The sequence below is a fragment of the Rhinopithecus roxellana genome, chromosome 6, assembly GCF_007565055.1.
Source record: "Rhinopithecus roxellana isolate Shanxi Qingling chromosome 6, ASM756505v1, whole genome shotgun sequence".
NCBI lineage: Eukaryota > Metazoa > Chordata > Mammalia > Primates > Cercopithecidae > Rhinopithecus > Rhinopithecus roxellana.
In genome coordinates, this window is record NC_044554.1 from 138,378,517 (window position 1) to 138,403,327 (window position 24,811).

The 24,811-nt window shown below is 38.1% G+C and overlaps 1 protein-coding gene across 1 annotated transcript in view; it reads left to right on the plus strand.

The window, feature by feature from the left end:
- The window catches only part of SCIN (scinderin), an 86,284-nt gene extending 68,651 nt beyond the window's left edge, over window positions 1-17,633 (plus strand). Inside the window, exons 10-16 of the mRNA XM_010381589.2 lie at window positions 139-229; window positions 4,387-4,557; window positions 8,158-8,335; window positions 8,604-8,725; window positions 13,489-13,566; window positions 15,860-15,920; window positions 16,612-17,633. Coding sequence (XP_010379891.1) covers window positions 139-229; window positions 4,387-4,557; window positions 8,158-8,335; window positions 8,604-8,725; window positions 13,489-13,566; window positions 15,860-15,920; window positions 16,612-16,739 — 829 coding nt within the window. The 3' untranslated portion in view covers window positions 16,740-17,633. The remainder of the gene's footprint in view (window positions 1-138; window positions 230-4,386; window positions 4,558-8,157; window positions 8,336-8,603; window positions 8,726-13,488; window positions 13,567-15,859; window positions 15,921-16,611) is intronic.
- The last annotated feature ends 7,178 nt before the right edge of the window (window positions 17,634-24,811 follow it).

The following is a 24,811-nucleotide window of genomic DNA, read 5'->3' on the forward strand; positions in this document are numbered from 1 at the left end:
GCTTAACAGCTCATATCATGTTAAAACAGTTCGCTTCTTCTTGATCTTTCATAATAACTTGTCTCTGCTTGCAATGCCTACATGCGATGATCTTAAAATTTAAAGGCAAGCTAATTTATTTCACTTTCATTCCTCTAGGCAAGGAGCCAATGCCACACGAGATGAACTGACAACATCTGCATTCCTGACTGTTCAGTTGGATCGGTCCCTCGGAGGACAGGCTGTGCAGGTTGGGATATTTTTACCCCCAAAACTCACACAAGTTAAAGTCTTGCTAGCTCAATGGATAGCTATAGCTCCCTCCCAAGTTGGGATAGAAATTTGACATTTTCTTGATATGAACTATGTTTTCATTTTGAAATTCATATATTCCTACTCTCATTTCAAATTAGTTCTCTCAGATTCTGGAAAGGAGATAACAAACACAAGCAACAAAAAACTATCAACAGATTTAAGATCCCAAAAGAATCTTCCCATTAGAATCACACCCTATGTCAGTGATAGTCGCTTGACATTAAAACGGTTTTACCTGTATTATTGTTTCCAGTTGTTGTTCAACGGATACGGTAGGCAGAATAATGCCCCAAGGTGTTCATGTCCTAATCCTCAGAACCTGCAAGTGTGATATGTTACAAAGCTAAGGAGAGTTAAGGTCGGAGATGGAGTTACGGTTGCTCATCAGCAGATCTTAAGCTAGGGAGATTATCTGGGATTACTGGGTGGACCTAGTGTAATCACCAGGGTCCTTATAAGTAAAACAGAAAGCCAGATAGAGTCAGAGGGACGCAGCATGGGAAAGACTAACCAGCGATCGCTAGCTTTGAGGATAGAGGGAACAATTACATATTATATAGTTTGCACATTGCTAGAAGGAGAATATTGAACATTCCCAACACAAAGAAATGATGAATATTTGAGATGATGTTATGCTAGTTACCCTAATATGATCACTATACATTGTATGTACCCCATGAATATCTATAATTATCAATCAATTAAAAAATAAAATTAAAATAAGAAGATGGAAGAGAGTCCATAGCAAAGGAATATGGGCAACCTCTAGAAACCAGAAAAAGCAAGGAATAGATTCATTCCTAGAGCCTCTAGAAAGGACTATAGCCCTGCAATAGCTTGATTTTAGCCCCATGACTAAATTGTTATTCCACATTTTAGCCCAGTGATCTATCTAAATTAACCCCATAACTCATTTCAGACTTCTGACCTCCAAAACTGTAAGATGATAAATTTGTGTTGTTTTAAACCACTAAATCATAGTAATTTGTTACAGCAACAATGGGAAATAAATACAACAGTACAGAACAAGCACAGATTAGCAATTCTAATTAATAGGTAGAAAAAAGATGCATTTTCTTACACTCTCAAATCATAAACATGCGTAAGTTATGTTTTGCACAAGTAAACAGGAATAAATCTTGATAAAATAGCATAAGTCCTTATATTTCCCTTTCAGGTACCAGAATCTTTACTGAAACAAAGTCCATCACCCAAAAGTGAGGGAGGAAGTGGTGGAGAGGGAGAAAGGATGAACAGAAATGGGAGGGACAAAGATAAAAGATAGGGAGAAAGGGGAAAGAAAAGGGGAAGGAGGGGAGGAGAGGGAAGAGAAGAAAGGGAAATCATGGAGGAAGAAATGAGACAAGAAGGAGGAGAGAAGAGGAAGAGCAAGGGAGAGGATAGTGTGAGAGGGAGGAAAGATATATTTTTTTATTTGGGTATTTCTGAAATAAAAATTTACTTGTTGAGAATGAGTAAATCCACATGCAAAATGAAAATTTCATGTAATTAAAAATGAGTCAACTTTTTAGTATATCCAACTAACTTATCTATCTATCTTATCTATCTCTATCTGGAGACAGAGAGAGAGATTAAAATAGAGAAAAATGGGCAGGAAAAGATAATATACTGCTTTATTTATTATAAAACTTTAAATGTTACACAATGTCAGACAATATCAATGTCTAGTTCTAGATCTCACTGTGTCTAAGAGACTGCTGTTTCTAGCCTGGTTCAACCTTCTGTCCTCTCCTAAGTTCAGCTGCTCCTCCTTTTATATTTATGGTGGAGTATCTGCTACTTGTTTCAGGACCCTTATTAGTTACCATGAAAAAGTTTGGGTCATTGTTTTTTAAATTCCCTTACTGTGTAACTGACATACAGACTTCAAGGAGACCCTGTTTTCCTCTAGTGTGCCCCAGTGTGTCTGTCTGCTTTCTTGTTCATTCTGGGAGAGGGCACTTGCTTGTTCCTTTTCCCTACAACCGGCTGGAGCTTTCTCTTTCCCTCTCTCTCATTCCCTGTGTCTTCCTAGCTGGAACTGCGCACACTGCTGCCTGTTTTATGCCTGCCTGTTGTCTTTGGCCAGTTTTTGAGAAGCCATCTGCTCCCATCTGGTGGGAAAAGCATCTTACAGATTAGAGTTCAAACGGAAAGCAGGTGCTCACTTGGCCAGTGCAGTGATGTTTCTGATACAGCAGCATTAAACACTCCCTTTGCATGGTTGTGCCTGTTTAACTTCCTCATTCCTGGTGTCAAGGGAGCTAAGATTCTATATGGTACAAAAGGGTTTTTCTGTCTTGTTTTCAAATCTTTGTAAGTGTGTAATTGCTTATATTAATATAAGAATTAAATAGAGAGGCAAGTTAGACACTTTAGAACATAAAGTGTAAGATGTGGAGGCTGAAGTTAGTCTTCCAGCTGGTTTCCTTCCCATCTTGATACAAGTTAGTAGACACATAAAACAAGTTAAATCTAAATTTAAAGGTGCATATTAACTTTTTAAAAATAACTTGCTAATTTTTAATTAACAAATTAATGAGATGACTGAATTATTTAAATGCACTCAATTCTATGAAATTTAGTTGATCTTTAAGTTATTACTTACCAAACTATTACAAAAAACTTTGAAGATATGCATTTTCTTACATATTTCATATTTCATAGTACTATATTTGATACACTCGATTATGAATTTCCATGAATTGTTAGCCAGTTGAATCCTAAATTGACAACAAAATGGTAATTTTTAGTTTAATCACTAGATGGCAGTAGCTTACAATAATGCATGAAAAAACTAAGGTATAGTGGTTTTCAACGCTCCTTTGTAGAACATATTAACCATTAAAATTACTTTTAATCAATCTTTTTTCTTTCTTATTCTCCTTTGACAGTAAGAGATGGGCCTTAATCAGTGTTTCACTTTCTCTTATGTTGGCAATTAAAGTTTTCTCCATGTTCTATGAAATGCTAAGCCAACAGTTTTAGGTATTTGTGAGACCATAACTGACAAAACATTTCCATAATTTGCTGCTCACTTATTTGAATTCCTACTAATTGAAATATATTTATGAAGTCAATTATTTTCAGTGCCTTTAGGCCTCCCTCTAATGGTACATGCATCAGCATTCCCATTCACCTGGCTTCTAGAAAAAGACAAACCAGGGGAAGTGAGACAGTTCAATTTTCGCATAGGGCAGAACAAATGAAAACAACGGGAGACTGACATGAAATTTGAACTCTTTATGTAAATGCATCAATAGTTTGTGCAAGAAATAGGAAATTCTAATCCAATATTTGGGGCTAATAAATAAAATCAAGCAAATAATTTCCCTTTTTTTTCAATTTCCTCATCCTGAAAAGTCTTTTTTTTTTAAAAAAAAGACTTATTTTTTAAAAAGTCTTATTTTTTAAAGTTTCTTATATTGAGCATATCTACTATTACATTTCTATAGGTAAGTTAAAAAGTAGAAAACATATTCTGTTTATTTTTGCCCGTTTTTAATGCTTGTATAGAAATCTGTGTGTGTGTGTGTAATTTTTTTTATTTTACAAATACAGAGATATAGAAATAATGAGTATGATTTGGGATCATCTTATGTTGTAAAGCATTTGAATGCACATCTCTTAACCTTCTGAACCAGATCCAAAAACATGAGATTCTAGTACCTCTGTAAGTATCTGTAAGTGTTACTGGCGCCCTTGAAAGAAGAGCGATTTTCACTTCAAGATTTTCACATAAGGTCGCAGACACCAGCACTTTGGTGTTACCTTGTCTCTTTTGGAGATGTAACAAACAAACTTACATCTTCATACTTTTCAAAAACAGAAAGTATTGGAGCATGGTGATGTTTCCTCTGACAAGAAACTACTCAGGGACACCGTGCCTGCAAAAACAAAAGATTCTTAAGTCAACAAGGAAAACTGATTTTCATTAACCTGTATTTTCTGTTAATCATCATTTCTCCTGCTCTTGACTTTTTATTTTTTGTTTTATTTTCAAAAAGAAAACATAAGAACACATTTGGAACTAAAACTTTCTTTCACAGTACTCTTAATTATATTTCTTTTATTCCCCTTCTCCCCCATCAGATCCGAGTCTCCCAAGGCAAAGAGCCTATTCACCTGCTGAGTTTGTTCAAAGACAAACCGCTCATTATTTACAAGAATGGAACATCAAAGAAAGGAGGTCAGGCACCTGCTCCCCCTACACGCCTCTTTCAAGTCCGGAGAAACCTGGCATCTATCACCAGAATTGTGGAGGTAATGTCATGCATTTCATAAAACGTGTCCTAGTTGTGGACTTCCCAATGGACCTGAGCCATCAGCAAATATTAGACTTTAAAAACTTGGCAAATAAACTCCCTTCATTTCTATAATTAATCCACTATTCAAAATTTTAAAAACACTAATAGCAGGAGAGTTGAGTAAAAAGTAAAACTCCAGATGCCAGGCCTCTCACATTTTTCAACTGCATTGAACCCAAACAAATAAATTTTTAAGAATACTATCACAAATTAGCTGTCAAAAGCATGAGGCTGCTTAAGCTCCATCTTGAAAGGCCTGAGGTGGATGGATCACGGGTGATGGTCAGGTGATTGACCACACTGGAGACATTTGAGAGGGAAGGCCCTCGTTTGCACAAGTGTAACAAATATGGGAGGCATGTCCCACCACACTGGACCAGAACCGTAACTGAACTGGCCCCATGAGCTGTTTCTGACAGCAGCTGGGAGAGAAATCAGACCCCATGCCATGGTGCCATAAGATAAGGAGACCTCCAGGTATAGACAAGGCCAGTCTACCCAGGTTTTTAAATAGCTAAGTGCTTTGACCTTAGGACAATCCTGTCACCCCAGTCACCATTGAAATCCAAGTCTTTCACATCACCCTTACACTGCCCGGCATACTCTGCATATCAAGCCTGGAGCTGTCCCTCAAACTCCCCCTCCATACAAGTCAATCAGCAGACGCTTTAAACCCAGGTTGGTCATCTCATCCCTCCACCTGCGACCTCTTCTCTAAGCCTCCCTCTCCCTGCACCTGATTTCTCTACGACTGTCCTCTGAGGACAGATTCCCCTGCAGCCCTCTCAAGTGGAACTTGTGTTTTCCCAAGGCCCACTCACCACGGCCTCAAGGATGGGGCTAGACAAGTTCCCCCGCTGCTCACCCTTACCTCTTTGGTTTTATCTTGCCTCTCTCCTTTGTATCAGACTTTCTCTCCTCCAGACCTCTTGTGCTTTCATAGACTGAACTGCCAGTCCTTCTCCTCTTCTTTGATGACTTCAGCCATTATTTCACTATTTCCATCTCTTCGGCTTCTCTCTTCCAGCAGTCTTTCCCTTGACCACATTTCATCTCATACTCACATGGTCCTATACTAAATTTTGCCATTTGCAATAACTATAGCTCCTCAGAAATCTGTTCCAGTCATCTAATCTCTGACAACTCTCTCCTGTCCTTTGGCTCCTTTACTCCAGAATGCACATTCTGGCAATTCTCCAGGCCTGTAGCTAAATCCAGGAACCTGCTGCCTCCTTCACACCCCACCCTTCATGTCCTCCTTTCTCCCCAGATCCCCCAGAACTTTAATTTAGAGTTCACAGAGAAGATAAATCAGGCATAAATCATCTTATCTACTCCCCTGCAACTTTATCAATTTGTCTGCATCTGTGTATATATTCTCTTTCCTTCCTCTTTTATGAAATAAATATCAAATTTTTATTTATATTTTTAAGTTAATAAATACTTTATATTAGGAATTTCCATATGTGAAGTGTCTTATAAGTGATTATATACTATACATATTACATATATACTATTACCCATAAATTAGCAATGAATAATGTATTTGCATACAGTTATGTATCAATAAATAATTTATTAAATGTTTATTACATAGACTATCCCTCCTATCTAAGGCCCAATTCCTCCTCCGCCCACCTGGCCACCAACTTCTGTCCAGATCCTTCCGTTTCTTGCTTTCCTAAGAAATCTCCTGGATTTCTGTCTTTCCCGTGCATTTATTCCACTTCTAGTTCATCATGATTACAGGCAGTAATCTCCTTTCATTCTGTATCATCAATTTATTTTTCTATGTGGAATCATTCACTTTGAGCTACAAAGATGGCTGTAACGAAAACCTCCTGTCATTTCTTTAAAAACTGTGTCTTGACCTTGACCATTACCTTCTCTAGCTACTGCATCATTTCTCTGTCCTTCTTAAGAGCACATATCATTGAAAGGTTTGTCTTGAGTGTTTTCACTCACTCATCATCTCTACTTTTTAAAGCCAGTTCTCTCTAAAACCACCTCAATCAGGTGTCCATCCCACTAGTCCACTGAATTGGTTTTTATCTAGTTTGCCAGTGACTTGCCGCATGCCACAATCAAAGGTCACTTTTCTGATCTCGTTTTTCTCAGCTTCCCACTAGCATTTGCCAGTCAGCCTTTCCAGTTTTATTGAGCACTTCTTTTTTTCACTAGGTGAATGTATCCCCACACTTACCATGGTTTCTTCCTAACCTATCGGCCACTCCTCTCGGGCCAGTTTGCTGTGTTTTCCTCTTCTGTTTGACCTCTAAGTTCTTCAGCACTCCAAGCCTCGGCCTTGGCCCCTTCACCATGGTCTCATTTAGTCATATGGTTTAAATGCCAGCATATGTATTGATCTCATCCAGAACCTTCTGTGCACGGATTCTTCTATGTTTAATTATGACTATTATTTTTTGACATTTAAAAACTATCAAAATGACATTTAGGCATTCATTATCTATGGGCATTCTCAGTTGATTTCAGATGGGAAAGTCAACCAAAATGCACCATTCCTACATTCTGATCTCTTCCCCAGTGGACATTCCTTTGTGAGACCTCATCAGCTGCTTGCAGTGCATCTCTTTATTTCCTTGCAGCCTCTCAAACCAGCTTTCACATTCCCAGACTCTCTGAAATGCACCAGTCAAGATCATTTCACGAGTCTTCCTGTCTTTATCTCCTGGCAGGCTAAGTCTTTATAAGGTTCTGTTTTAGATCTCATTTCCTGATCTCACACCAGTCTGGGCATAGGTCCTTTGTCGCCTTCTATCCATCCTGGCTCTTTCCTCTGTACCCATAATGAGATGTATATATTAGAAATTGGAAGCCAGACTTGGTTCCTGTAATTCTCCATCATCACATCTGATAGATTCCTTTGAGCTTGGTCTGTGAGGCCTCATTCCTGCTGGGAGAGGATTTTAACCATTTTCCTGAATGTTCCCAATTCCTGGACATGCCTTTAAAACTTCTAACAGCCGTTCCTTCCTCCTCTAGTGTTCTCTCCTTGGACAGGCTCCTGAGAAACCTGGTGAAATTCAACTCTCCACATCGTGGATGCCTTCACCCCGGCAGTGCAGTGTGGATGGCCAAGCAGCACCATTTGGCACAGCAAATCACGCCTGCCTTCTTGAAGCATTTTCCTCACTTGGCCTCAAGATCACTACACTCTTGTTTTCCTCCTCCGTCTCAGCTACTCCCCCTCAGTCTTGCTTATTGGTTCTTATTCCTCCTTCTGGAATCACATATCACACTTGTTCGACAATTATGCAGAAAGTCATGCCAGTGACATAGTAGCACAGTCATACGGTCAGACAAGTTCTCACAGAGAAGGACACAGTGTCACAAATTCACAAGTGACACAGACCAAAGTGCTCCTACTCTAGGGTTTAAAACACCATAGTGGTGTCCCAGAGCTGCCCTGAATTAATTTCCTGGGATAGGGCAGAAGGCTATGTATGGTTTGCCACAGTCACAGCTTCTAGGACATGTTTATTGAGGGAGCAGCAATGAATTTCAATCACTGTTTTTATTTTTCTTCATATTCCAGGTTGATGTTGATGCACATTCACTGAATTCTAACGATGTTTTTGTCCTTAAACTGCCACAAAATAGTGGCTACATCTGGATAGGAAAAGGTGCTAGCCAGGAGGAGGAGAAAGGAGCAGAGTATGTAGCAAGTGTCCTCAAGTGCAAAACCTTACGGATCCAAGAAGGCAGGGAGCCAGGTGTGTGCTGTGGGGCCAAGGGCACTAACTAGATTTTATATTGATATGATTGCCAATCATCTTTTTTTCACCAAAAAGTCACTTTCTAATGGCTTATAAGGGTTAACAATCTCTCCATTAGTTGCAAAGGTGGGTGGGTGATGGTACCTGATTTCTTTAAGTAACTTCTCAACATTGAAACCAAAGTGAGATGATATTTGTTGATATAAAGCAACAGCAAGCATGTGTTCCTGAAAATGCACTGGATAACTGAGTGTGTTTTCCACAGAGGAGTTTTGGAGTTCCCTTGGAGGGAAAAAAGACTACCAGACCTCACCACTACTGGAGACCCAGGCTGAAGACCATCCTCCTCGGCTTTATGGCTGCTCTAACAAAACTGGAAGATTCATTGTAAGTGTCTTTAAAAACAGTGGGATAGGGCCGGGTGCAGTGGCACGTGCCTGTAATCCCAGCACTTTGGGAGACCGAGGCAGGCGGATCCCCTGAGGTCAGGAGTTTGAGACCAACCTGACTAACATGGAGAAACCCTGTTTCTACTAAAAATACAAAAATTGGCTGGGTGTGGTGGTGCATGCTTGTAACTCAAGCTACTTGGGAGGCTTGAGGCAGGAGAATCACTTGAACCCAGGAGGCGGAGGTTGCAGTGAGCCAAGATTGTGCCACTCCACTCCACTCCAGCCTGGGCAACAAGAACGGAACTCCATCCTAAAACAAAAAGGGGGGGGGGGCGTGGTGGGGGCGGGCGCAGTGGCTCACGCCTGTAATCCCAACACTTTGGGAAGCCGAGATGGGTGGATCATGAGTTCAAGGAGTTTGAGACCAGCCTGGCCAATATGGTGAAATCCCATCTCTACTACAAATACAAAAATTAGCCAGGCATGGTAGTGCGTGCCTATAGTCCCAGCTACTTGGGAGGCTGAAACAGGAGAATCTCTTGAACCCGGGAGGCAGAGGTTGCAGTGAGCCAAGATCATGCCACTGGCGTCACTGTGTTCCAGCCTGGACAACAGAGTGAGACTCCATCTCAAACAAACAAACAAACAAACAAACAAGAGTGGGATAGAACCTAACAACGCCGGGAGGGGCAGTCCCATGTGGCTCTGACACTTTCAGACATGCTACTGTTCTGAATCTCAGTTTCCGCCTGCCTGCAAACCATGGTAACAACCTTTGCTCTACACAGGGTTTTTTTTTAACTTTTATTTTAAGTTCTGGGGTACATGTGTAGGTTCGTTACATAGGTAAACTTGTATCATGGGGATTTGTTGTACAGACTATTTCATCACCCAGTTATTAAGCCTAGTACCCATTAGTTATTTTTCCTGATCGTCTCACTCCTCCCACACTCCACCCTTTGATAGGCCCCAGTGTGTGTTGTTCCCTTCTATGTGCCCATGTGTTCTCATCATTTAGCTCCCACTTATAAGTGAGAACCTGCAGTATTTGGCTTTCTGTTCCTTACCCAGGGTGTTTTTAAGGGTTAATGATGTAATTAATGTGAAAGCATTAATGTTGTGATGTCCTATATAGATTAAGCTGCTCTTAAAAGTACCAGCTACTTTACACCTGTGTGAGCATGCAGTTGCTGTATGAATATATATGTGGCTAGATTTGTTGATTTAATAATTTGGCATTTTCTATGGGCAGCAATCATTATTTCTGATCGAACTATGTAAATTTTACATGTCAATTTCCCAGCGGACTAAATTTTTCACCATATTGACTGAATTAAAAATATTATGGAAATATTATGATCATTGAGCAAAAATCACAGAAAGCTATATATGCAGTTACAAATTAACTGACATCAACAGGAATGTTTTATTTCATAGTCATTTACAAACTTTGACTTCCAGTCAGTTAGAAGTAAAATTAGAAGTATGTGTATGCATGTCTTAGTTCAAGCTCCTATAACAAAAATACCATTGACTGTGTGGTTTAAACCACAAACATTTATTTTTCACAGTTCTGAAGGCGGAGAAGTCCAAGATTAAGGCACCAGCAGATCTGATGTCTGGTGAGGGAACCACTTTCTAGCCTTCTTGTGTCCTCACATGGCCAAGAGAGCAAGCTCTAGCCTCGGTCTTTCCTTATAAGGACGCTAAGCAGTGGCACTGCACCCTAATGGCCTCATCTGAACCTAATTACCTCCTAAGGACCCCACCTCCTACTACCATGCCATTGGGGGTTAGGGGTTTAACATAGGAATTCTCGGGGGAAACAAACATCCAATACAAAAGAATACAAGAGTGATTTTACACTGGACTCTGAAATATCATCCTGAACCACAGCCTGTCACCTAAATTTCAAAAAAAAAGTTATACTTTCTCTGTTTCACGTGCTAAGTTTTTGCTAAATTTTTCATTTAAAGAATGAATTCCTCTTTTATATAAAATTTGATCTACAGATTTTGGTCAACATGTCCTAGTGAATAAATGCAAACTTTATTTTTCAACACAGGAAAGAAAATTTCCCATGTATTTTGCCAGATATTTTGATTACTAGAAATAAAATTATTTGAGATGAAGTGGTTCAAGTCCCCCTTGAAGCTTATAAATAATTTGACCTACAAGTTAAAGATTTAAACAGTGCATTGAGATAAATATTTGGTTGCTGTATACCGCAATTTGCTCACCTACTTTACAGGAAATCCCTGAACTTGCTATATTTTATGCATTTGTCATCAGAAAAATCTGCTGTTTTATTGTTTTGACTGGTAACTTGATATTGCATCCAAGCAACTTATTTTTCAGCATATGCTTCTATAATTTCTTATTATAATTATTTATTAACATTGCTATAAGTTAGATGTTTGTTTCCAAGAAAGATGTACTTTACAAAAATAAGTACCTAGGCTTTGTTCTCAGTGTGTTTAAAAAAAAGAATTGTTAGTCTTTGGCTTTTTGTTATGCACATATATTAGCCTTTAAGAGAAATATAAATTTTCTCTGCACCAACTCATTTTCTTGTTTGATGTTTGGAACCCCTTCTGCTCCCTTTACAGTTTAAGGCAACGGATTGTTGCTAACAAGTATTTAATCTTATAATTACTATTAGAAAGTAGGCTTTACACGTGTAGATTCCTACAAGGCAGCTACAAGGCAGCAGAGCTTGTTAGCTAAAAGCACAGCTTTTGGAACCAATCTGCCCATGTGCTGTCACTTACCTGGTGTTAGTACTTGCTGGCTGTGTGACTTTAGGCTGATTACTGAGCCTATCTGGGCTGTAGTCTCAACTCTAAAATGGTGGTAATCATAGTGCCTACTTCATAGGGTTGTTGAGAATATTAAATTAGCTGTTGCATATAAAAGATTAGAACAGTGCCTGACATCAAGTAACTGCTATTTAAAGTTTTTCTTTTTAAAATCATTATGTGATTGGTATATGTCCTATAAAAATAATATAAACAAATCCTTTGCCCTCTAAATGGTCAAGGTTTTTTTTTTTTTATTTTGTATAACAATCTCAAAATCTCATCAGATCACAACAAACATGAATTGTCATGCTCAGATGTCTGCAGGCTGCCTGGAACTAGGTTCATCTATGCTGGGCGCATGTTTTGGGTTTATACATGTTTTACCAGTGACAAAGCCAAAGACACAAAAAGGCCCTTGCTGAGTCACCTTTGCTAATATGACATGGCCAAGGCCCCAGTCAGCTCCACAGCACTGCAGAGTCACATGCCAGAGGGAGTGAATAAAGAACTGGGAACCATAATCCAAACTCCTGCCTTAAGGATCCAAGGGGGTTTTCACCCAGAATTCTCTAAAAATACCGAACTTTAGATTAATACATGCCCATTGGTATTGGGTGGATGAAGCTAACCCTCCTATTACTCCCATTACCGTTTAATGCTATAACTATAATTTAACACAATTAAAAATAAAAATAAAAAAATTGTACGTGCAATATTATGTTATAATGTCATCTTTTTGATTATTAAAATGACCAGGCCTATTGACTTTCTTTTTTCTTTTTTTTTTTTTTTTTTTTTTTTGAGACAGAGTCTCCCTCTGTTGCTCAGGCTGGAGTGCAATGGCACAGTCTTGACTCACTGCAACCTCCACCTCCCAGGTTCAAGCAAGTCTCCTACCTCAGCCTCCTGAGTGGCTGGAACTACAGGCGCCTGCCACCACACCTGGCTAATTTTTGTATTTTTAGTAGAGACGGGGTTTCACCTGTTAGCTAGGCTGGTCTTGAACTCCTGACCTCATGATCCACCTGCCTTGGCCTCCCAAAGTGCTGGGATTATAGGCATGAGCCATCATGCTCGGCCCTATTGATTTTTTAAAAGTAATCTTGACCTACAAAATGAAAGATAATTTAATACTTGGACTATAAACTCAAATGTTTTTAGGAACTAGATAGGCAACTTAAATCTGTGAAACAATTAGTCATAAGGGACTGGAAGTACAGAGGATTGTGAGCAAATTGACTATATATGTGGGCATTCAAATGTGTCAACCTTAAGGATGAGATTTAGAAAATATGATTCAATATATAGTTTATTGAAATGCCAGGCTTGAGGATAGCTACCCGGGAAACACTGACTCCAAATGAATGAGGCCAGTGTTTTAAAGTGGAGGAGTTAAAGTTTCACTGACACTAGGCAGAAACAGAGAAATTATAGCAGGCTTATGTACTTTTTTATATAAGACCAGTGCATACTGACAGTGATTTGATTGGTTACAGATTGCTATTAATACTTTCCAAGGAAGAATACATTTTTACTTTGTGAGGAGTGGTGATCTGAGGGGGGTCTTAGCTCTGCACCCTTTGGTCTTCCGAATTATTTGCAGAAAAAAAGGCAAAAACTTGAGTGCATGCCTCAAGACTCAGGCCATATAGCCACATTCCTCTCAAAGCTCAGAATAATTTAAGGTTCCACCAGCTTTATATTTGAATTATTTAATTTCACAAATGCAATGTTTGTATTAAATACTGTGCTGGTCAAATAAAATACCACCAGTTTGTGATGTCAAATTAATGATCAAATATTTAAAATTTTATTACCTGAAAAAGAAGAAAAAAATTACTACCAAATTTTATTTTCACTATACTAAAAAAAAAAAAAAATACAGGGCATTTGTATCCTATGTATTAGAAAAATCACTGCTTTACTGTTTGCTCATATAGCTTTTTATACCTTTCAGATTGAAGAGGTTCCAGGAGATTTCACCCAGGATGATTTAGCGGAAGATGATGTCATGTTACTAGATGCTTGGGAACAGGTACAACTACATTTTGTTCATAACAAGAGAATGCATTCTTGGTTGGAAGATGACAGAACTTGCTTTGAGAAATGGTAAATCTAGATATAAATGAGCCTAGAGATTTAGGCTGTGTTAAAAATACACATACATTTGGTAAAAAATGAAACTAATACATATGGCAAGTTGATTTCTTCCTATGAAAATAATTCCAGAGCTACCATCTTTGGCTTTACAGTTATAGGCAAAAAAAAAAAAAAAACATTTATTTTTCATTTATTTGTAAAAGTTACTCATTCTTAATTTGTTTATAATTCATTTAATAAGTGTATTCATGTGTACAGTGTCGTGGGGGTACAATGCTATTGAGGAAACCAACATATTCAAAATTTCTCTTGAAATTTGACAAGAAGTCACGGGTGCCCCTCCCCTGGGGAAGAAACAGGCAGAATAGTTTTGAATCTACACAGTAAAATATGTTACTGTTTCATTTATCTTAATTTTCAAGGAAATTAATGGTGATTTGATATGCCACATCTCATAGGTTTTTAACCTCTATGTAAATTAACAGTGAAAGAGAAAACTAAATATATTATGAACTCAATTATATAGAACAAGTATGAAATGCTTATCTGAATTAGGCCTAGTCTTAGAGGCAAGCACAAAGATTGTTCCTTTTAAGTTTGTTCCCAACTGATAAACCATTCAGTTATATCACACCCTAGCTTCTGATCTACAATGACCATGTTTGACTTGAGGGCCCAGCCTCAGATTCTTGCCAAGTGAATGGAGTACTTATTTCTAGATGAGATTTAAATCTCCAGGTCAATAAAACACTCTTGTGTATTTAAGAATTAAAGAAGAATTACACTTCCTTATTCAGATATATATTTAATTTTTCTCATTTGTAGTCAACTCTTGTTTCTGTAATCATGGATACTTTTTAGAATATTTACCAACCCACATTTCATTTTTTAAAGTCATACTTTTTATTTACATTACCATGCTGTCATGGTTTGTTCTGTGCCCTGCACACGAATATTTCAGCACTTTCAGTACGAACTAGAATACAGTCTAAACATAACTGACCAAAATTGCTCTGCCACAAGTGATTTTAAAGTGATTTCAATATAAGGTAATTCAGGAAATTTTTTCAGCATTAAAATACTCCCACCCACACATTTGACAAGGAGAAGGTTATATACAGATTGTATAATTATATAATTATATCAATTTTTTTTAAAAAATGCTATGTAAATACTAAACATTATAGCATTTTTACCAACATCTTATAGGGAGGGCACGCTACTAGAAGAGGAAAACACTAACCTTATGTCAGAGGTTCCTGGAGGGAGTCTGGGATCACCCACAGATAAGCTCTATGTCTACATGTAGTCCCTTCCAGCCAAGATCCACACCTAGGAAATGGGGATAATGACTGTGTAAGAGCCAAGGGAAAATTTCCCCTTCACTTTCCAAAGGTTCATATAAAAATCAGTTGATAAAAGGCAGATTAATAGGAGAAAAGGCATATAAATATATTAATGTGCACAGGAGTCATACAGAATGCAAGAATTGAAGAAATGGCTGGATGGTTGATGCTTTTGTATCATTTGGAAGTTACAGAAAGAATGGGGCATTGGAGGATGGCAAAACTGGTTATGGGAGAAGAGGCCTGGCTAGGAAAGGTGGTCTTGTTATGAATCAAACCTCACATAAAGTATAGATGGTAAATGTTTCTTTCAGACCTTTAAGGGTGTGAGACTCTCAGTTAATCTTCCCTAGATCCCAAAAAGGGAGGGCCTCAGAGAAAGCCCGGCTGCACCAATGCAGATTCTCTATAGATGCAGCTCTTCCCCCACAAAAGGCAGCTTTGCAGGACTATTTCTCTTTGCAAGCCCTCTGAACAGCCATCTCAAAATATGTCAGAGAAGTGGATTCGGAGGTGAAATATTTTTGTTTCCTTCGACTGACTGCTGTCACAACCTAGCGGGTGGATGAAAAAAAAAATCCACCCAGACAATCTGTTGTTTTTGTGAAAGATCACTTTACAAACTAGAAAATACCATGTAAACATAAAATATCCCAGTGTGAAATCTGGAGTGAAACTGGCTAAATGTAAGTTTAGGTGTCTCCTGATGAGTGTGAACACTGGGAAAGTGATGGTACCTTTCTGGGCCACTGCCTCCACGTCCCTAACTTCTGCGGATGTTGTGAGGATTCAATGAGCAGTGTGTGTGAAGCACTTTACACAGGGCCTAGCCTGAGTCAACAACCCAGAAACCATACATGTTGTTATTGTTTCATTTTTCAGATATTTATTTGGATTGGCAAAGATGCTAATGAAGTTGAGAAAAAAGAATCTCTGAAGTCTGGTAAGCTCAATTGATGGACAATTATAACAGTAACCAGGCACCATTATGACCGAGTGTCTGACTGCTCTTTGCCACCATGTCTTACAAAACTACATTTCAAAATCAAGAGGTAGCTTAGCATTCCTCCTCAAAACTAAAGAGTAATGGGATTTTTTGAACTGGAGAATTTCCAGATGGGCACAAGAAAAAATATGTTTTGTTATCTAATTTGGAATAGAATTATATCAATTTAACCTGAAAAACTTAAATTCATTTCAACCTTTGTTTTATTATGATAAGAGTAAAACCTCCATGACTGTGATAAGCCAGATTTTGTAAACTTCCTTTTGACTAAAGCTGTTCTTTCTGGCACAATTTTCCTTTTACTGAAAAGTGTAACAATAATTATGCCACCAGAACAATTCTATAAAACTTGGAATTTTTTTGGGCATTGATGAGACTCGCATGTTGCTTTTCATGGCAGATGAGAGAAATCAAAAAGAAATTGTATTTGTCTACCTGGTCAATGGAAATTTAATTTATTACTTTCATTTGAAGAACTGTATTCGAATTTTCATTTTCAATGTGGCCAATATTTATTTGTTCTTCTGGAAATTTAATTTATTACTTTTATTCGAAGAATTTTCAATCTGCAGTTACTTTAGTTTAACCCAAACTAACTGAATTTATATGTCTTTACAACTGTTTTTAGCCAAAATGTACCTTGAGACAGACCCTTCTGGAAGAGACAAGAGGACACCAATTGTCATCATAAAACAGGGCCATGAGCCACCCACATTCACAGGCTGGTTCCTGGGCTGGGATTCCAGCAAGTGGTAAACTGGTGTTTGTAAAAAGCAAACAAACATTACAAGGCAGTTATCTCATTGCTCTTTTGGGAGAGGAACAGGAAAAGCTTTTTGTTTATTTGTCTTTAGAAAATTAAGGCCGGGTGCAGTGACTCACACCTGTAATCCCAGCACTTTCGGAGGCTGAGGCAGTCGAATCATTTGGGGTCAGGATTTCGAGACCAGCCTGGCCAACATGGCGAAACGCCGTGTCTACTAAAAATACAAAAAAAATTAGCTGGGCATGGTGGCGCATACCTGTAATCCCAGCTACTTAGAAGACTGAGACCAGAAAATTGCTTGAACTCAGGAGGCTGAGGTTGCGGTGAGCCGGGATCGTGCCACCACACTGCAGCCTGGGCAACAGAGACTCTGTATCAAAACATAAATGAATAAATAAAAAATAACCTCAACCAAATGCCTATTTTTTAATGCTTAATTTTGGTTTGAAATTCTTCTTAAACTGGAGCTTTCTTACATTAATACATTCAAATAATCTGAAGGAAACTTTCATTATGGGCCAATATTAGCTCTTCTGGAAACTGATTTATATCTTTTTTATGACCTTTCAAAAGTAAAATACTATGCATAATCTAGAGAGATTTGTCAGATAGGAAATTTTATAATGCATTAGCCGTTAGTCAAACTTGTTTTTTAACATGCCAGAGAAAAAGTTGTAATGCCTTGGAAGTTTTTCTCTTTTCTATAGATTGTGTTCAAAAGATTTGTATACTTGCAATAAGGTTTATGTTAAAGTGGCTTTAACAATTTGTTGCTATTTTCCTTCTTTAGTCAATGGGACTTTGATGCCATTAACTCCTACGTGTTATTTTCTAAGAGAAATTTTATCTTTTTTTAAACCTTATTAAAAGCCTTTGAAAGCACAGCTCTTTCATGACAAAATGAATTGCATTGTTATCCACTTAGATAGATAGATATTTGACAGTACATGTTTAATATCATAAAAGATACATACAGAAAAACTTCACTAATGCTGTCTTTAATTATTAAAATACATCTCTTTGAAAGTTTTGTGTTATGACATTTTATTCAAATTTGATGAGTTAATTGCACTATTAATTTTAAGGTCAAATACATCTATGCATAAGTAGATTTGAGTTTAATATTTTTTAATTCATCCTCATTAAGTGGTCAAAATTAAACAGCTGTTTATGGTCAGATCATTTTGAAAATTTTGAAATATGAGATTGCATGTGAAACGCAGGTCCCCAGAAAACAGGAGTTGGTACAGAATCTGGAGCCCCAGTAAAGTAGGAACTGAATTTGGTCATTGGATAGAGGACTGGGTAGTTGAGGAGGGGGGAAGCTGTATTTCCATGGGAAGAAGAAACGAAGCAGGGAAGTGATCTGAGAGTTTTTACCTTTTCTCTGGAAGGGCATATGTGTTTCAAATTGAGGCCTGGTATGGAGAAGTGGGCCCAGTTTTATTATGGCCTAATGGTGAATTCTCCCGTGAGATCCTGGAGCTTGCATAGGAGGTAAGGAAGCAGAGAGAAGCCGTACTTCAAGGCACTGTTCATTCAAAATGTCTATTCAGTATCAGGCACTATTTCAGGCACTTTGGACTCAACATGAATGAAACAGACAAAATCTAAACTTTTGTGGAGTTTATATTCTAGGGAAGAAAAAAAAAAAAAAGCAAAAACAAATCAACACATAGAGATATTATAAAATACATTAGAAGATATGCCCTGTGGAGAAGAAAATATAGGAAAGGAGCTAGGCGATACTAACAGGATGGTCAAGGGAGGCGTGGTTAAGTAGGCGATATCTAAACAGAAAATCGAGGCCAGGCACAGTGGCTCACGCCTCTAATCCCAGCACTTTGGGAGCCTGAGGCAGGTGGATCACTTGAGGTCAGGAGTTCAAGACCAGCCTGGACAACGTGGTGAACCCCGTCTCTACTAAAAATATAAAAATTAGCCAGGTGTAGTGGCATGCTCCTGTAATCCCAGCTACTCAGGAACCTGAAGCAGGAGAATTGCTTGTACCTGGGAGGCAGAGGTTGCAGTGAGCTGAGATCACGCCATTGTACTCTAGCTTGGGCAATAAGAGTGAAACTCTGTGTGGAAAAAAAAAAAAAAAAGAATCAATAGCGAGTGGGGAGTGAACCTCAGGGTTACAACCAGGCCGAAGGAGTACCAACAGCAAAGGCCTTAAAAGGAAAGCATGCCTAGTAGAATGGACTGAAGTCTAAAGAAACAGGGAGATTCCACAGGGTTCTCTTCTACTGTCACCACTGGACCAGAAAAAAAATCATTGCAGCCTGAGCTGTGAGAATACTGCTTTTCCACATCCCAAACCCAGGGAATCAGAGACAATGATGGTAACAAGACAGCAGCATCAGGCTGGGCGGTGGCTCACACCTGTAATCCCAGCAGTTTGGGAGGCCGAGGTGGGTGGATCACGAGGTCAGGAGATCGAGACCATCCTGGCTAACACAGGAGATCGAGACCATCCTGGCTAGAGACAGGTGAAACCCTGTCTCTACTAAAAATACAAAAAATTAGCCGGGTGTGGTAGTGGGTGCCTGTAGTCCTAGCTACTCAGGAGGCTGAGGCAAGAGAATGGCATGAACCCAGGAGGCAGAGCTTGCAGTGAGCCGAGATCACGCCACTGCACTCCAGCCTGGGCAACAGAGCGAAACTCTGTCTCAAAAAAATAAAAAATAAAAAGACAGCAGCATCAGTAGCACAAGCACTGTGGGGAGGAAGTACCTATGCCCATTGCCCAGCCTGACAAGTAGAGGTGAACACAAATTGTCAGCAACTACAGCTGCTATTGCAAGAATACTTATGAGCCCTATGGAGTTGGCATTTTAATTTCACAGCTAAAGCTGATGCGGCTTGAAGAAACATCTGCAACACAAGTAAAATCCAGATAAAACAAAAACAAAACCTACTTCTAAAAAGGTGAACATTTGCAGGATTAAAGAAAATTATTCTAGAGAGTGTTCCATTGTTCAATGATACTGTGCAGTCTTAAAACTCAAATTACGTGTAATTCCTTATAGAAATGAGTCCTTTGGAATTGAAATGCAGTTTCATATAGCCTAATTAATAAATGAAAAAGTTATATAATTACTTATTTTTCTTTGGTGAAGCTAATATTAATTTTTAATATGAAATATTAGATTTCTTTCTTCTCTGCTTTTACTCATGGATTTTGGGGATCAGAAACCAAAACAAATGTATTTATCCTCAGCTACCAGTGCTTTATAGAACCTTTCTTGCCCCAAACAATATAGCACACTCCTAGTTGTGTCAAATTTGTGACTAATAAACACTATATATATATATATATATATATATGGATATATATATATAAATGAATCCAGAAAAATCAAGTACTAATTAGAAATAATTAATCTAGTAAGAAATAATAAACTGGACACAGTGGTATGTGCCTGTAGTCCCTGTCACTTGGGAGACTGAGGCGAGAGGAAGTTTAAGGCTGTAGTGAGCTATGATAGCAACTGTGAATAGCCACAGTACTGCAGCCTGGGCAACACAGTGAGATTCCACCCCTACAAAAACAAAAATAAAAACAATTTTTAAAAGAGTAGTACATCTCAAGAATTAAAGAATCAAATTATGGCATTACTTTGAGCAAAAAACCAGGAAACATAGTTCCCAGGTAAAATAAACAATTGTTTTATGGCCTTAGCTATCATTTGTTTGCTTTGTTTTGCAAGATAATCAGTAAACTGACTTCAAAACAATTTCTGGATTGTATAGGTTATTCAGAGGGATATAATTCTAATAAAAATGAAGAAAAGAATAATAATATTCACTATATATACAAGATGGGTGTGTTGTAAGTTTTTAATGTATTTTCAAAAATTGTTTGCCTTGCTCTGTCATCTTATTTTCTCTTCACTATGTTGACTCCCCTTTTAATTTTAAAGACTTATGTTAGATTTTTTAAAGTATGATATGTATTATGCATATTCTCTAAAAAAATTTTTTTAATTAAATACCAACTGAGCTTATTGTGCTACCTAAAATATTCATGATAGGAAAAACAAAAGTTGGATCCACACCTTACTATATGTGCCTGGATAAATTCCGTGTAGTTCACAAATTTTAATGTGAAAATGAAACATGAAAATAATGGAAGAATACACGGAATTACATTGGAAGAGGGAAATCATCTCATAGTAGCTTACAGAATAAGAAGAAAATCAGCAAGAATCTAAAAGACTTGAACAATACTTTCAACCAACTTAACCAATTTGATATTACTGAACACCACCAATAATACCAGCATGTATATTTGTTTTTTAAGGGAACTTGAAATATTTACCAAGATAGAAAATATTCTAGGCCATAAAACAAAGGCCAACAAATTAAAAAGATGAAATCATACAAATTGTGCCTCTAATCACAATGGAACTAATTGAGAAATCCAAAACAGATATCTGGCAAGTCCCCAAATTTGGGTAAAAGAAGAAATCACAAGAGAAATTAGAAAATTTTTTAAAGGAAATTTATAGCACTAAATGCTTACATTAAATAAATAAAAAGTCCTCAAATCAATAATCTAAGTTCTTACCTTATGAAATTGAAAGATGACAAATTATACCCAAAATAAGCAGAGAAAAGGGAATGATAAAGAATAGATTTTTAAAAAACTAGAAAAAATAAAGTCAAAATTTGGTTCTTCTGAATCATAAAATGATAAAATTCTAGCCAGACTAATAAGATAAAAGGGGGGAAACATAAATTACTAATATAAAGATTAAGAAGGATACCACCACTGATCCTATGGACGTTAAAATATGTAAGAGAAATAATTTATGCCAATAAACTTGACATTGATAAAATGGATTCATTGGGAGGCAGAAACTACTAAAGCTAACTCAAGAAGACATGGACAGATAATCTAAGTAGGAATATGCACATGCACGTGCACGCACGCACACATACACACACACACATTAAAGAAATTAAATTAATCCTAACAGTTTGTGAGGGCAAGCCAGGTGGATCACTTGAGCCCAGGAATTTGAAATCAGCCTAGGCAACATGCAAAACCTCATCTCAACCAAAAATACAAAAATTAGCTGGGCATGGTGGTGAGTGCCTGTGGTTCCAGCTACATGGGAGGCTGAGGTGGGAGGATCACTTGAGCCCAGGAGGTGGAGGTTGTAGTGAGCCAAGATTGCACCACTGCACTCCAGCCTGGGCAAAAGAAAGAAAGGAAATAAAAAAGAAATTGTAGTCAAACTTTTTTATTTTTATTTTTATTTTTTTTTGAGACTCCAGGATTTTCCTCTGCTGCCCAGACTGGAGTGCAGTGTTGCAACCACATGCACTGCAGCCTGGACCCCATGGACTCAAGTAATCCTGCCACTTCAGGGATTGGGGAGTAATCAGCTTTCCAAGTAGCTGGGACTCACAGGGACATGCCACCACACCTGGCTAATTTGTTTTTAGGTTTTGCAGAGATGGGGCCTTGCTATGTTGCCCATCCTGTTCTGGAACTCCTGGGCTCAAGTGATCCACCCTCTTTGGCCTCCCAAAATGCTGAGATTAAAAGTGTGAACCACAGTGCCCAGTCTAAACATCTCCTCACAGAGAAAAAGCCAGGCCTGTTTGCGCTTCACTGGTGACTTCTGTTAAACATTTAAGAAAGTTTACCACAGATTGGGAGGAAAGTAATAAAGTAATAAAACCAGTATTCCTCATAACATAGATGTAAAAATATTAAAAGTTTATCAAATTGAATCCAGCAATATATAACTTGGTTTTATCCCAGGAATTCATTTTAACATTTAAAAATTAATCAATAACTTTCCATATTAACAGACTAAAAACGATTTGAACACCTGAATAGATACAGAAAAGCAGTTGATAAAATTCTGCAACCATTCATAGTAAAAATTCTCAGCAAAGTAGGAATACAATGGAAGGTCTTCCATCTTAAAAAGAGTATCCACAAAAAATGTACAGCTGACAGCATACTTCAGAATGAAAAATTAAATATTTTGCACTAAGATCTGGAACAAGAGTTGGATGTTTGTTCTCACCTATTCTGTACTTTGCAGGAGGTCCTAACGTATCTAACAAGGCAGTTTCTCAACTTTGGCACTAAAGACACATAAATAATTCTTTATTTTAGGGAGGCTGCCTGTTCATTATAGAATGTTTAGTAACATTGCTGGCCTCTGCTTGCCAGATACCAGTGGCATCCTCCTCTCCCAAGACCTTCCCTCTTGGTTTGTGTCCACTTCCTCCATCTTTAAAGCCAGCAAAATAGCATCTTCAAAATCTGTGTCTTCCTGTCGGGCCTCTGTTTCTGTTAGTTATATCACCTTCTCTGTCTCTGATTCTCCTGCCTCCCTCCTTCACTTATAAGAACCTTTTGCTTACGTTGTCCAATGGTCCAATGGATTATTGAGCCATCAGATAATGCAGAATAATCTCCTCCATCTCAAGATCCTTAATCTAATCACATCTGCAAAGTCCTTTTTTTGGTATGTAAACTAACATTCACAGGTCCTAGACATCTTTGTCACAGTATGTAGACATATTTGGTAGTGCGCTATTCTGCCTGGGTAAAAAGGTGTACAGTGAAGCTAGTATTCTAGTCAGTTGGTATATTGGGTAAAAGCCGATATCTTGAAAAGCTGGTCAATATTCCCACTCTCTTCCATTAACTCTACCATCAGGCTAGACCTCTATCTATCTATCTATCTATCTATCTATCTATCTATCTACCTACCTACCTACCTATTGAGACAGGATCTCACTCGGCTGCCCATGCCAAAGTGCAATGGTGTGCTCATGGCTCACTGCAGCCTTGACCTCCCCAGGCTCAGGTGATTCTACCACCTTAGGTTCCTAAGTAGCTGGGACCACAGGCGTGCACAACCACTACTTGTTAATTTTTGTATTTTTTTTTTTTTTTTTTTGTAGAGACAGGGTTTCATCATGTTGTCCAGGCTGGTCTTAAACTACTGGCCTCAAGTAATCCTCCTGCCTTGGCCTCCCAAAGTGCTAAGATTACAGGCATGAACCATTGCGCTGGCCTCCTCATTTCTAAAATAGAAAATAATTGGGCCAGGCATGGTGGCTTGTGCCTATAGTCCTAGCATTTTGGGAGGCTGAGGCAGGAAGATCACTTGAGCTCAGGAGTTTGAGACTAGCCTGGGCAACATGGTGAAGCCTCAACTCTACAAAAAATACAAAATTTAGCCAGGTGTGGTGGTGTATACCTGTGGTCCCAGCTACTTGGGAGGCTGAGGGGACAGGATCCCTTGAGTCTGGAAGTGAAGGTTGCAGTGAGCCACGATCATGCTGCTGTACTCCAGCCTGGGCAATAGTCAGAGCCTGTCTCAAAAAAATAAATAAATAAATAAAATAAAAAATAGCAACTTTGGGAAAAATATAGTCAATATTTCATCTCTTTCATAATCCTTGAAAAATTTCTGTTCTTGTTTCAATCTAACAATCTTTCATACTTGGGCAGAAAAAAAAAACTCATATACTGGGTTCATATAAGGCTATTGCTGTCTACACAATTACAGTAACACTACCTGAAATACAAAAGTGTATGTGGGACAATTACAGAAACAAGAGAGTGCATAGGATATTTCAGCTGAGTTAAACCAAAAACAAAATATTTTAAACTAAGGATCTAATGTCATAAGATTACTTTGAGCTTTGGATTTTGAGAGTGATATTTTTCTATTCTCAGTTACAGGATATCTGTAGATGTTATGTATTTTACAATCCAGGAAGGACATCGCTGGAAAGATAACATTCTCAGCAGGTCAACAGTCAGGGTTAGCCAACAGGCTTCTAGTGGTACATAGTATTTCACCCAGGTTTGATAAAGAGAAATCATTATTTTGAGATTTCAACTTCTGAATACAAATGTGCTTCAGAAAAGGTCATGTTTTATAAGGTCAAGTATTATTTTACGTGAACTTTTACGGAGGGCACCAGAGCGAACATTTATTTTACAGTCCTTGAATCAGCTACTTATTTCTGTCTGCATTCTATTCTTTCCTTTGTAATGTCTCAGGCCCCATGAGGT